The 15,316-nt window shown below is 41.0% G+C and overlaps 1 protein-coding gene across 4 annotated transcripts in view; it reads right to left on the minus strand.

Moving 5' to 3' along the window:
• Window positions 1–3,331: 3,331 nt before the first annotated feature.
• GUCY1A1 (guanylate cyclase 1 soluble subunit alpha 1) overlaps window positions 3,332–15,316 on the minus strand; it is a 42,196-nt gene continuing 30,211 nt past the window's right edge. For all 4 annotated transcript variants that reach the window (XM_077300034.1, XM_077300037.1, XM_077300036.1 and 1 more), the window contains 5 exons: window positions 13,676–14,385; window positions 10,723–11,208; window positions 9,674–9,817; window positions 7,377–7,531; window positions 3,332–5,674 (listed from right to left, as the gene is read on the minus strand). In XM_077300034.1, the coding sequence (XP_077156149.1) occupies window positions 5,473–5,674; window positions 7,377–7,531; window positions 9,674–9,817; window positions 10,723–11,208; window positions 13,676–14,385 (1,697 nt within the window). In that variant the 3' untranslated portion in view covers window positions 3,332–5,472. The remainder of the gene's footprint in view (window positions 5,675–7,376; window positions 7,532–9,673; window positions 9,818–10,722; window positions 11,209–13,675; window positions 14,386–15,316) is intronic.

Consider the following 15,316-nt stretch of genomic DNA (forward strand, 5'->3'; position numbering starts at 1 on the left):
CCATAAAAAAGAAATAGGCAGAAGACATACAGCAGCAAAGATATACAGCAGTCAATAATCATTCCACAATAATTTGTTGTGTTGGATCCCAGGGATCCATTCCACCAGCAGAGGTCTTGTATAGGGAGAAGATTCCTGTCACTGGATGATAACAACTTTATTACTGGAATAGATCTATAGTATCCAAAATACTGTATTTTGCTAGGTAGATAAAAAGGTATCCCCTGTGCAAGCACCGGGTCATTTCTGACCCTTGGGGTGACGCCCTCTAGCGTTTTCATGGCAGACTCAATACGGGGTGGTTTGCCAGTGCCTTCCCCAGTCATGACCGTTTACCCCCCAGCAAGCTGGGTACTCATTTTACCGACCTCGGAAGGATGGAAGGCTGAGTCAACCTTGAGCCGGCTGCTGGGATTGAACTCCCAGCCTTATGGGCAAAGCTTTCAGACGGCTGCCTTACCACTCTGCGCCACAAGAGGCTCTGCTAGGTAGATATTTCTAGATAAATTCCATTTTTAATCCCAGTGCTTGACAGTTACAGAAGGTAACAAAAAGTGAGGAAAATCATTTTAGCCCAAACAATAAGGACTATATGAGCAATCCACCTTACTAAGAAGTCAAACTTTATCTAATGACAGGGAAAAAATGGCATGTACAAACTGGATAGGGCATTTGACATGATACTGCAAGGTGCATTAACTGGCTTGCTACTCCATAAAGTTATGTAGATACATATAATTATGATATTGAAAAATACAGTATCAGCAGAAAGGAGAAGCCAAAAGTGATTCTTTGGAAATATCTTTTATGTGGGTTAGCAGCTAGGTGAGAAATGTTTTTATAGTCTCATCAATTTTGCTACAATTCACAGAAGACAGCTTGTGTCTATAGCAGTATTTTAAAATAATATTTATCAATCCAACATAGAGTTGAATTCTTCATTTTTCAGTTAATTTTTGTCTAACTTCAAGGTGAACTTCAGAAAGTATCCTATCAACCTAGCAGATCAATAGCTCCTGAATTTTTTAAAAAAATTATTCACACAGAGACTGAGACAAGAAACAGAGGTAGAAAGCCTAAGTAGGCATATTCCAAATGGGATGTACTCACAGGGAAGTGTCCTTATGATTGCAGTTGTTGGAACTTTACCCTTTATTAACAATTCTTACATGAAAATGCAGCATGCTGTAAATTTTTTTTCTCTCTTGTTGGTTTCTGCTTTACATCACTGTGTCTACAATTCTGAATATTTCTTCAGGGAGGAAAGCTAGCTGCCACTTACAATGCCTGTGGGAATGAACTGTACATATGGGGGTCCAGAAAGGAATGGGTGGGTGGACACACTTCATTGGTGGAGAGCTTCGTCTTCCTGTGGGATTGTTGTCTGTGGTACAGAACCATTATAAGATGATCCATAATGAGAGCTGTTCATCTTCCTCTCAAACTTGGTAGTAACATCATACTATACAAGGTAATTCACATTCATTTAACTTCTCATCTCTTTTCACAGATTATAGAATACACTAAATGAAGAAATACTGATCTGTGCAAGTCATTAATGCTCATAAATGCTTCCAAGAACAGATAAAACTAGGCCATCCTATGCATGTACAGAGACAGTCTGAACTGGCACAGAAATATGTTGCCATATTCCTTATACAATAGTATTTCTAGACAATAAGAACCTTGCAGAGCTCTAGCATATCTATTATTCCCAGGTTAGCATATTTACATACCACATCAACTCCTTTCTTCTACAAGCCTGACATTAAGCATACAGGCTTCAGGACATGGTCTGGAATGCCCATTATGGTTTATTGTATCTAGCTGGATTTGGTAAATATACCTTTAGCTGAGTTCCATCTGTTTTGAAGGAAGCATTTATGGGACCCCTCCTTAAGGCCATCCTGAAACCAAACCTTTTAAATAGCTACCACCAAGTACGAACATGCCCTTCTTGGACAAGTTGTAAACACATGGTAGCCTCAATCTCCAAACTCTCTTAGATGAGGTAATTATCTAGAGTAATTTCAATCTGGCTTCTGACCCAGTTTTAGGGCTTAAATTGATTTAGTTACTTCAATGTATAACCTTCGCTGATAGACAAACATGACTATAGAATGCTATTGATTCTCTTTGACCTCTTGCCGGCTTTCTATACCATGGTATCCTTCTAGCCCAACTGTCCAGGTATTAGAAGCACAACACTCCAGTGATTTCATTCCTATATGTCTGGTCAGGTTCTTGTGAATAATTTCTTGGCATTCAGGATTACATGTGAGGATCCCATATTAAAGACTTTTGACATACATGCATTTGCACATACACACTAGCCAATATCTACACGAAGACATTGGGAAAAAACAAACGGCCAATCAGGAGGGATGTCCTGGCCCTGGCCAGGTCCGCCTCCAACTTCTTCCATATGGAGGACATGCCAGCCCCGGTTAAGGTAGGCAGGCAGCTGGAGCTGGGAGGACGGAGGGCCAGGGACTGCGGCTGGGGGCAGTGGAGGTGGGTGGAAGAGGTGGAAGCCTCAACAAGTCTTTTGGGGGCAGTGGGTAGGCTGGCCTGGGGCAGGGGTAGGGGGGCCTAGCACCCACTGTATTATTAGATACAGTGGTCTTTATTGTTAGTGAACTCATAACTTGGGAGTACTATTAGACAGATGTACATATCACCACTGTAGTGATGAAGCACATATCTTTGCCCAGGGTTCTGGCTGTATCCCTTTTAAAGTATGACTGAGCACCATTTTCAATGCACTGGCTATATCCAGGTCATTCAACTTCTGCCTTTAGCTGCATGGTGGGCTGCCTTTGAAAACTCTTAAGAAGGTTTAGTGGTCCAAAACAGCTTGCCAAACTATTGGGAAACAGCAAAGTGGTTTTATCCCAGACTCCCTCTTCAGCTCCCTTTGCTGTGTGTTTTGTTTATAAAGTTCTCTAATACCCCAGCACATGATTTTGAAACCATAGTGGGAGATAACACCTGTGAAAAAGGGAAGACAGGAGAAATCTGCTTCCACAAGCACTGTTCACTTACATAAATCAGAATCCAGCTCATTTTATTAGAATATTTGTATTTTAGTGAACAAATGCTTCTATGATGTCACAACATGTACCAGTTTGTTATGGGATAACTATGTTTAGCATAATCTCATCACTGAAGCCTCCACTGCCCTGGAATACACCAGAGTTCCTCTCACAGGGTCAACAAAGTACTGGTAAGCTATGAGATGTAGCAAATTGTCTTGTACAACCTGATGGTTTCATTTTATTTACTACAACAAGACTTCTGTTCACATCTATTCAAAATATGCCATGCATCATTCTAGTACATTTTCTTTTATTGAAGTTATATATCAAAACACATTCACAGTATCTAAAGCTCATATAGAATTTCATTTGAATTTCATCTTCATTCTTTGTATGTTTCTGTACCAAATTTTAGGCAGCAACAGCCTTAGAAATGGTTGATACTATGAAGCAGTCTACTATACACTGTTTAATCTCGACACTTAAAATTAAATAGCAACTAAAAATAAAATATTTATTGCTATAATACATTTTAGGAGAGATTTCTGTCCTATGTTGAAATAAAATTCATGATTTCAAGGATTAAAATGTTATTTGATTGCACTTGGTTATACAATATATTTACACATTTTATGTATACACAATGAAATTAGTCCAGGAAGCAGCAAGCGCCACATTCTGTATACTAGCACTGGAAACAGTTGACTTATCATACTAAGTGAAATGTTTAGCCACTTGACATTTCATTGACGTCTGTATTTTTCAGGACACAGCAGACACTGGAGATAACTATTTCTAAATGATGAACAGTACAGGGATACAGCTAATCCCATTTTTTAGGAATAAGTAGGCTACCTTACTCCTTCCTGCTCTGGGTAGAACCATCTATATAACACTTTCCTGATCTGATGCCTTCGAACAGGGCTGCCACTATGACATATTACATAGCATAATAACTTCTCTTGATGACTAATTCTTTTGACACATAATAGCACACACATAGAAAAGTGGAAGATGCAAAGAAACTTTGGAAAGCAGTTTTTTTCATACAGCAAATAATAGCAGGGAGTTATACCGCTGGGAAGGAACACATGTCCTTAAGAAGATAGAGGAGACAGACTGCTTTTATTATATTCCCTAACTTGAACCCAGATCGGAGAGAAGTTCCTGGTCATAACTGACTCTAAACTAGTGGTCCTAATCCCTGTTCAGCACTTTTGGCATTTTGAGGAAGAACAGTAGACACCACCTCAAAAAGGCTGTCATGGGAAGGCAATTAGAAAAAACGTTGAGGTGCCACACAAAGCTTCCTTCTACAGTGGAGTTAGTGCTTTCCTTGCTAGCTCAAAGTTGATGCTGTCTGGGGTCTTACAAAAAGCACTGCTTGCTTCAAGGAATTTGAGGAAAACCAATATTGACTATATGAATACATATTTTTATGAATATATATTTTTCATAGTGCTCTTATTCCACATCCTGATCTCAGCAGAGGAACACAGTATCCAGCAAGCTTGCTCCTGTTCCTTTCCTTAGCAACTAAGAGGTTAAAGGGGAGCATGTCAATGACTGTTTCTTCAAACTTTGTTGAACTTAAAGATGCCACTGGACTCCAGCCTGGTTCTGCTGCTTCAGACCAACATGGCTACCCAACTGAATGTTTCTTCATGACAAATTCCTCCTACCTCCAGCTTGCTCTATCTGTGGTGAGCAATCAACAAAATTCTCAACAGACACAGTTTCCACATGGCAAGTATAACATACAGTCAATTAAAAAAAATAAGAATGTGATGATGACAATAGGTGCCACGAATAATTTCTGGCTGCTTTTTTTGTTATAAAACCATAAACAGCAATTGACAATTCAACTGGCTCACAGGAAAGGGCACACAGTAGAAACTACATGTTATTGATTCTTCTTGCCTAGAAAGCTAAAAGCTTCCTTTGGAAGCTGTCCCTGAAGAAAGCTGGAGAGGTACAAGAGACTGTATCACTCTTCTGGGAAGGAGGGAACTCTAGCAAACTTGCTTGGCAATGTGGTACATTGAAAGCTGAAGCCATTTGTTGGCTGGTTTGTTTTCATCAGAGAACCAAACTACTTGCCCACAAACAGCCTGACCCACTATCTGCTGGTGCTCTGTACATTCAATGTTTTCAATACTTAGAATCAAAACAGAGGTTATACAACACTTGTAAACAGGCTTAGGCAAAGGGGGTTTAAAAAGCATTTGAAACAGAGACACTGAAACACTGTTCAATTAATATCTTTCTTAGAAAAATAAAAATAAAGTTATGTGATGTGCTTTCTGAAATTTTAATACTGGCTTCCATGTGTTAAGCAAATGTGTTGTCATATTTTATTTGTTTTAAAAAATCAGTATATACAGAGCAAAAAATATTAACTTATATTTCTTCCTGAAAAGAAAGGATACACAACCTAATCTACACCTGTTGGTGTCCCCAAGAAATTTGTTTTCCCATCTTCAGCATCCTTCTTTTGAAAGCAGGCCTTTGAATTTGTTCCTTGAAGATAAGCATCAAGAAAGTAACAGATCCCAGGAATATCACTTGGAAAATTGGGAGGGAGTTCCTCTCTTGAACGAGCAGTAAACACAAATCCTGGGTAATCCTTTAGCAACCTATAACAAAATTAGTATCATTATATATAAAATCACATCACATGATGACAGAGAAAAGAAATATGAAATTAAAAGGGTCTTTGTTGTCTGCATTAGAAGTTGTGTAGATTTCGGTACTAATCAGTGCCATTCCGAAATCTATGCAGAGTTTCAAAGCATTCACTGAGCCCCATACTCTTCAGCATATAGGGAGTTTGTTATATGGGTCTATATCTGTTATTGAAGAGAATATATGTGATATACTGAGAATGCATCAAAACTACTGGTATGAGGTTATCACACCCAGACATGCATACATCTAACTATTTATAATGATGTATCTATATCTAGATACACAAATGTAAACCAAATTTTACATTTTGGTTGTAAATGAAACCAACCACACACAGGGGAGAGGTCTGTTGTGGGGAGAGGAAAGGGAAGGCGAATGTAAGCCACTTTGAGACTCCTTCAGGTAGAGAAAAATGGCATATAAGAACTAACTCTTCTTCTTCTTTTCTTCTTCTTCTAGCTTGGACTCTTGTATTCTAAGAGGGTTTGCTGTCTAATACCAAGTACTGATGTACTAGATAGAAATTGAACTTTGTTGTCTTCTTGCTACTAAATGGCAGATACTGTTTTGCTTAGTTACACCGAGTCTTTTTCAAAATACTTAATAAACCTTTATACATTTTTGCAAAAGTCTCTTTACCTATATACACCACCGCAAAAAAAAAAAACAAACACCAAAGGCCAGGGCACTGCTGATTTGCCAAAGGTTTAGATCCTTGACATGAATGGTAGATGGTAGATGGACAAGTTCAATACCTGCTGCAAGAAGCAAATTGTATGAATCCTTTCCAATCTTGTTTCAGGCCTGGTTATGGGACTAAGCTGGTGGGTGACCTGCACTAGGAAATAGGCAGAAGAATTATGATTCTCCTAGACCTCTTAGAGGCTTTCAATAATATCAATCATGGTATCCTTGTGGGATGCCTTTCTGAGCCAGGACTAGAAGGTTCCATTTTAGAGTGGTTCTAGTCCTATCCAGAGGGTATATTTCAGAAGGTGGTGCTGGGACTGCCCTTGGTCTGTGGGGTCTTGCAAGATTCCATTTTGTCTCCTGTCCTTTTCAACTACCACATGAAACCGCTGGGTGAAGTAATCCAGAGATTTCAGGTGGTCAACTGAATAAAGACTTTGCTTTTACTGAACATAATTTTACTTTACCAAATTGAGTTCATCTTTCCTTTGTTGCTGTGATAGCAGCAGTCAGGTTAGTGCTGTTACTATTTCTAAGGAGGCTGCTGTGGCAGCTTCCGAGGTATCAAGACCTCTGCTGCTTTCTTGGCTCTAAGGGTGGCCCTAGCAGCAGCTCTGGTAAGGTTTAGGCCAAGAGAAGGGAAACAGTGCAAGATTCACAGGGTTTGGAAAGGGTTGTCTTCAAGACTGCAATGCAAAACAAACAAAACATGATCAGACCAATTTGTTTGTGTGTGTTTGTGTGTGTGTGTTGGGATAGATGAATAACATAACCTAATTCAGCTTTTCCTCTTAATTAAAAGGAGAGGGGTTCTTCCTTCGCTACTATTCTGTAATTAATTTAGTATTAGAATTGTTAGCATCTAAGGTTAAAAGAGATATCCCAAGGGGAAGAAAATGAATGCACACAAGTGTAAACATGTTAAGCAAACCATCTGATTTACATTGGGATTTACTGTACCTGTAGGTAGTCGGGCTGACATTTATTTTCCTTGCAACACTGCAAGACTCAAATTTGTTGGCAAGTGTTACATTGTTTCCAAATAGACAATATCGTGGCATTTGAACACCCACAACACCAGCAAAGACAGATCCAGAATGCAGGCCTATCCGCATCTTTTAGAAATAAAGCAAGAAATATAAAAAAATTGTTGTATTGTTAGACCAAAAACTGAAGTTTCAAAGACAAAACAGTTTTTATTAGCTTTTCTTTAAACATTATGAATTGTGATCATGAGCAAGTAGAAGAACTTGTGTAAGTCAGGACAGTAAGTAGGAGGAAGGGGTCGGTGTGCAGTAGCTAAAGTCTTGGACTAAGCCCTGGAAGACCCACCTTCAGATTCCCACTCACTGGATGATGGTGGGCCATTCACCCTGCACAATCTACCTCAAGAGGATACAATGAAGGAGGAGGCAGAACTATATACACTACTGTGAGATCCTGGGAGGAATGGTATGGTAAAATGTACTAAATAAATGGAGTTCACAGAACATCTCCCATCCAAGCACTGATTATATTTAGACCCAGACCTGCAGCAAATGTGCTGCATTATGTGAATTCAAACCATATCCTGAAGGCCTCAGCGCCGGGCCACGGCTCCCTCTCCCAGCCCCCCCCCCCAGCGAGAAGCTCGCCAGGCCGCGAGCAAATCGGCCGCCGAAGCGGCCAATTAGCTTGCGGCCCGGCAAGCTTCTTGCTTTGGGGGGGGGAGAGAGAGCCGCGGCCGCCGGCATGTGTACCGCTGGTGTAGACTACAACAATCAACAGTCCAAAAGTAGGCAAGGACAGGCATAAAGATATAATGGCCTTCACTTGCTATAAATACTTCAGTGGAAAGAACAGAAAATACCTTTCTTGAACTTAACAGCTATAATTTTATCTCCTCTTTGGGATGAGGTGCTTTTAAAGGAGGCAGCTCACAAGTACAGTACACCATTTTCCAAATGTGTTATGAAGACACACAGCAGATGACCCCTTTTTGTAGACTGAGCTCTCAAAAGTGTTAAATTTATGCACTAAACACTTTTCAGTAGCTCTTCATGAGATCTAAAACAACCACAACCTACACAGATGACTGACATCTGGCATTAATTCAGCAATCTGAGTTAGAACAAAAACAAGGACCAACACATCCTTATTATACATTTTAAAGAGAAAAATGAAATAAAATCAAGACATATTTATGTCAATATTTCTATTTGCTACTCAAAACTGACAATAAAAGGATAGCTTAAAGGGGGAGGAGACATATTTGATCTAATGGACAAAATTCTTCTCTCTCAAGTTATAATACATTCAGAAATGTGATTATTTGCTTTCCTCAAACTGCAAATCTGTTTTGTATCCCATTTCATAACTATGTTTAAACAATAAATGTAATGCTGTTTGTTTATTCTCCCATATCCAGAAAAATACTTAGCAACATTACTGCCTGTTTCCTCTCCAAAATAATGGTTATTTATATCATATCCACAAAAACAGACACCTCTCTGGTTACATACACAATTCATATCTTCTGAGATATCTCCTGAGACATTCCATAAACAAAGGCGTGTTGCATAGCTAAAACTATGTTCACAGCTAGAAATCAGAAAATAGTTGCTCTGTGGAAACTCAGGAAATTTCCAAACTATTTCATTGAGATACAGACCAATATGCACGGTTAATCCACAGGCCTTTGGTGCTGTAGGGAAACTCTGAGGCCCACATCCAATAGAATTGTACCTGGCCCAGAGAAGGCAGCATAAAGCCCTAATCCTGTTGTGCTTGGCCCAGGCCCTACTCAGACAGGAGAAAGATTGGCAGTGGGAATTGGGGGTGTTAACTATGGAATTTTATCCTTTTCTAAGAAGTTTTAAGCCTATTTGGATGCCAGTTTCACACAAACCCAACTGTATATAATTAACTGAAAGGACAGAAGTGTCCTGCAAGTACTCTTTCCCTTGGGAAGATTGTGTGTGTGCTCACTGCAGAAAGACAGCTGCAAAGACTGCACCAATGAATGAAATGGCAAGCCAAACAGCAAGCTACAGGCTTGGAAGCAAATGAAGCAGTCAACCACCTACCAAAATAGCAGCTGAATGCAGGATTAGCTGGCTATACTTTCATTAAAAAAATTCTTCCAAAAGCTCATTTTTATTTCAGGTGAAGTAAATGAAACAATGAAATAAAAGACATACCTATTTCACTAAACAACAAAACTAATGCCATCCCCCCCCCCCTCAAATCAATATTGCAGACACTGTTCTCCTCCTTACCTTGATGGGCTCTCCATGTGGAGACATCACTTCATCTGACAGCTCCATCATCTTCAGGGCCATTAGTGCTATCTGAACAGCATGGGTGTCACTTTCTTTGTGCAAGCCTCCCGCAACACAATAAGCATCCCCAATGGTTTCTACCTGTACACAAAAATTTATTTTATAATACAGGAGAAAATATAATGGAAATAGGGCACAATTTATAGTGTTTTCATTATAGCCCGTCCATTCCCAATGAACACACCCACTTCAACTTCTGACTGTTACTTAAGGTAAACATGGACTGCAGTTCTGTCATAAAGGTAAAGTAAAGGTAAAGGTATCCCCTGCGCAAGCACCGAGTCATGTCTGACCCTTGGGGTGATGCCCTCCAGCGTTTTCATGGCAGACTCAATACGGGGTGGTTTGCCAGTGCCTTCCCCAGTCATTACTGTTTACCCCCCAGCAAGCTGGGTACTCATTTTACCGACCTCGGAAGGATGGAAGGCTGAGTCAACCTTGAGCCAGCTGCTGGGATTGAACTCCCAGCCTCATGGGCAAAGCTTTTAGATGGCTGCCTTATCACTCTGCGCCACAAGAGGCTCTTATGCAGTTCTGTCATACTATTAGTGTAATGACATTTGTTACCTGCTGAACCTATTTTGGCTTGGCCAGGATGATGGAAGTACTATTATATCAAAGAGTTTAGGTTTCATTCACTGCCTGTGACTTTCTAATAGCAATTCCCAAGCCACATATATTCACACAATATCACAGAAGTCAATAGACTAGCTTCATATTATATATGCTATAAGGACTGTAGCCCTAGTGATATAATTTACTGAATTACTTATTTCAGAGTTAGATCATCATCTTCTAGGCTATATTGCATCTCCACATAACTGCATATGCAATTTACTTTGCAGGCTACTTGTGTTTCATTCTTTTATTGATCATACTTAATCCCCATATAGCCTGTGTCAAAATAGCTTTGCAAAATCCATTCATTCCCATGCAGACTTGCTCCCCCTTTCCAGACCAATTTTCCAGTGAAATAAATCCTCTACCTTGTAGACATCCAGCTCTCCACACTGGTAATCAAAGCGCGTGTACAGCTCATTAAGCATGGTGATAACCTGCATAGGTGAGCACTGGGAACAGATTGCAGTGAACCCTACAATGTCAGAGAAAAGCATTGTGACATTATTAAATTTCTTGGCTTGTACAACTTGTCCCTGCCACAGCGGTCGTGCAACCTCCTCAGGAAAAATAGAACACAAAAGATCCACTGTCTTCTTTTTCTCTTCTTCAAGGGCTTGGTGTGCCTGTTCAAGGGTAGCTTTGAGCTTCCCCAGCCTTTTCTTCAGTCCATCTTGAGCTCTAGCCTGCTCTCCTATTAAAACAACATCCCTTAATGCATTATGAATTGGAATATCTGAAAGATATAAGCCACGTCCTGTAAAATCTTCTAGTCTGTCAACACAGGGAGATCCCAAGAACAAGATAGTACAGGATTCAAATAGGTAGATCATTTGTCCTTTAAGGTCCATAACCTGAAATAATGAAGAAGATGAGATGTTAGATTTTTGGGGAATGAAAGTGTACAAAGACAATGAAAGGCAAGTTGTTTTTCACATGGAACAAGCCTTGCCCAGCCAAGCTAGAGTGACCCACAAGTGTGAAATGCCTGGAAGGTTCCCCTCCTCCAACAGGAAATGTAAAATGGCAGAAACAACCATCAAATAAGTCTTATATGCCAAAGTGGTATGGGGAGGCATGATCAGAAGACATTCCATTTCATCAGGCACTGATGGTGTCAGAATATTTGCACCCAACTTTTATGATAGAAAGGACAGACACATTTTCCCCTCCTGAGGGCAGTCTATACGGCTGAAAAGCAGGAATCTAAGGGGGAAACGGTCAATGAGAACACAAACAAGCAATGAACCAAGAGGAAAACATGACTAACTACATACAGTGTATTTATGGCCATCTTGAGGAAGGCAGTTAAAAATAAATATTACAAGGAAATAAGGTATTTGCAGGGAAGAATGAATAGGCATGAGAAAGGTTAAATATGCCCAATAATTATCTACTGTATATCTCCCTTGTCCCTGCATTCTGGTTGAAAGGCAAATTGAGATGTATATATTTTTCTTTCATCACATGTAGTTTGTAGATATTTCCTTTGACCAGTGTTGAACCAGGCAGCCCTCACAAGCACAATCCCTCACTCTGATATATATCAGAGAATCAGAGAACAGCTACTGTTTGTATCCCATGTGCTTTGCTATCAACATGAATTTGGAATACAGTGAGTTCAGAATATCTAATAAGGATGGCCCAGACTTACTTGAGGCCGCACCATTGCAGACCCGGAGGGCGGGATCAGCCTCCAGAAGCCCACCAAGGGTGCAGGCGGCCAGGGCGCCAGGTGTGGCTGGCCAGCCTTTGCACTGATGTGGCCACTCAAAGAGGCAGGGAAGAAGGGGCCAGGCAGCCCCCTCATATTTAAGGGGCTGCACAAAGGCCAACCCCCCCTCTTCCAGCCAGCTGGCATCGACGCTTCCCACCCACCCTGTGCTGGTTTCTTACATGTTGCAATTATGCTTGTTTGTCACAGCTGGTGGTTTGGATATGGGCAGAGCTGTTTATGGCAGACAGTCTGAGTCTGCACACTAGACTGCCTGGAATGGGAGTCTCCTTAAGAGATTGGACACATGCTAAGCAAGGTCTGACCTGGGGAGCAGCCTGGCAGCGCACAGTGCCAGGTAGGAGTTGCCACCTACAGGCTTGTGCCCACTAGCAACCAACAACTGCTGCCTCCCAGGGGATTCCCAGGTGGCCAAAGCCATGAGTGCTACCTGCTGACCACATGTGAGCCTCGGCAGCAAGGAAGGCCTCTGGGAGCAGAAGGCCAGACAGTCCACTGACTGTCTACAATGGGGAGGCATCCTTAAGAGGTTGGACACACATTGAGCAACACCTGCCCTGGCGGGGGCAGCGAGGGGGGCTCAGTGCCAGATGGCTAAGGGTGGCCACTCAGAGGCTCATGCCCATTGTCACCCAACAGCTGCTGTCCCCCCACCTGGGTGGTTTCCAGATGCATGGGTTGCTGACTGAGTGTGCATCTCAGCTGCAAGAAACACCTCTGGGAACCTATGGCCCCAGCAGTCCGCTGCCTGCAAGAGGACAGCTCCCCCCATGCTGCGTCCTGCTCCTGTAAGAAATAAAGCTGCGGCCTTGTTTTACTCCACTGACTGTGTCCGAGTGCTCTTTTGGCCGAAACCTGCCCACCACCTATGCAATATAGACTGGATCCTCAGATTAGTAATATCTAAAGCAATAATGTACCCAAATCCTTTTATCTGTGTTCATTACTTGACTGCAAGCAGTATTGTGATAATTCAATACTGACAGAACTGCAAAAGAAAACAGTATTTTTAGACCTGACAGATTTGTACTGCACTAAAAGTACAGTAAAAATAATATTATAGGACTCTGACTTATCTATTTTCACTTCAGCTACCTGCATGGGTATGTTTAAATGTTTGTGGGGGTAAAAAAAAAACCCTTCTTTACATTCATAACGAAGGACTAGGTGTAGCCTATACATCTCCCTAAGATGCTATTTCTCAATTAGTAAAGATTGCTGTCCAAGGTTGTGCACTCCAAAACCAGTATTAATGTGAGCTTGGCTGGGCCAGGTCTCCAGATGTTATTTGAAGAATAAAAAAATGACTTATGAACATGTCATATTCCTGCTTCTTGCCGTTCTACTGTAATATTGGAACAGGACCTTACATAGGACGACACAGCAAATTTCATACGTGCACACTTCTCTCCCACCTCCTATTCAAGTATTAAAGCAACACACATACACAAAACAGAAGGGAGCAAGAGGCACTGTTGTCTCCACTGGTTGGAGCATCTACAGATGTCCATAGTGGTTCTCACATATGTATACCCCACTTAGAGGCAGAGGAAGAGAGAATGTAAAGGCAATGAACTGGTTCTTACTCCAGTTGACTTTTTAAGAATGTTGTCCCCTCTTCTCACTCTTATAGTAAACTGCATGTTCAGCATTGTCATGATCCCACTAAATGTGCAGTTTATTCTTGGGGTCAGGATTTCAAAGCACTCCTCGAAGTTGGGCTTCGTTTGAAATTCTCTCCTGTTTAACAGTCTTCTTATACCATTGCCAACTTGTAGAATAGCCATGTCCTTGTCAAACATGCAGTGAAATGGGAAAGTCTTGCAGAACATAGAAGCAGGAATCACAAGAGAGGACTGCGGCTTACAAGGCGATAAGGATGGTTTTGCACTCTTGACTTGTACTGAATACAACAAGTAGGGCTGATTAATGAACTCGGTGCTGTCTTTGCAGAAGCAGGGAGGCATCAGCATCACTTCCACTTCTGTTTCATATAAAATATGAGCTGCCGCTTTAATAATGCCAGAGAGGATGAGACTAGTTGTTTTCTTAGGGAAGAAATAGTAGACATTTAAGAAATCTGGGTCTTTTTCCAAGCACAGTATGGAAACCTCCTCCAGTCTCCCTTTTCTTTCTGCTTCTTGGCAATGGCCACTCTGTTTTAGAAGAGTACTGAAGCTGTTCAGAAAGTCTTTAAGGGTCCCTCCAACAACTCCTAGAATGTGTTCATCTTCTTCATAACAAATTTTGAAAAGTTCTTCACCAAGAGATTCCTGTATAATGCTTATTGGAACTCCTGTAAGCAGAAAATGTTTCTATTAGAAGAAGCTGTTTTTCAGTACCCTGCTTTTCACCACCTGATGAATCTAAAAGTGGCTTACAATGGCTTACCCCTCCTCTCCCCACAACAGGCACCCAGTGAGGTAGGTGGTGTTGAGAGCGTTCTAGAGAGAACTGTGACTGGCCCAAGGCCACCTAGCTGGCTGCATGTAGAGGAGCGGAGAATCAAACCCAGTTCTCTAGATCAGAGGCTGCCATCTTAATCACTACACCAAGTTCGGTGTTCCTTTGAGAATACTGCACCCTGCCCAGATTACAAGCCTTTGAATTTCAGTATCTTTTCTTTCTTTCACTCATCCCATATTTTTCCAAGGCTAAATATCTTCAGTTTAACAAACTAATTTCAGCCTCGTTCCTGATGCCCTAGTCTACACTCTCAATTCTCCTGAGACCTTTCAAAGCAGCACAATGTACTTGCATTACTCAGGCAGCTTATTTATATTGAATAAAAATCTGGAAATAATTTATTATAGATAGCAATAAAAGCCTGCTGGAAGGCCAATTCAAAACCAATTATTTTAATTCTAAACAATACCAATATAATCTATCTTAAACAAAGCTCCATTTACTTTAATAGACTTAGAAATGTGTAACTGTTTAAGACTGCATTGTAACTGTCAAGGTACAGAAAAGTTACGACTTCTCTCCTGATTAAAAAATGCATGTTTTGTATGTATAACCTGCAGAGTTAGGCACAAACTGGTTTGTAAGCAAAAATTCAGTATGAACTTGGCCTGGCTCAGAGCACGCAAGCCAATGCTCAGGGGAAGCCCCTTCCCAAACATTTACCATACTTTTGGCTGATTTAGTTTAGTTATTCAGACTATTTAAATCTAACAGTTTAGCAGCATGGGTCCACAGCTGACCTATTAGGTTTAAACGGTTGT

Source organism: Paroedura picta, chromosome 10 (assembly GCF_049243985.1).
Source record: "Paroedura picta isolate Pp20150507F chromosome 10, Ppicta_v3.0, whole genome shotgun sequence".
Taxonomy (NCBI): Eukaryota; Metazoa; Chordata; class Lepidosauria; order Squamata; family Gekkonidae; genus Paroedura; species Paroedura picta.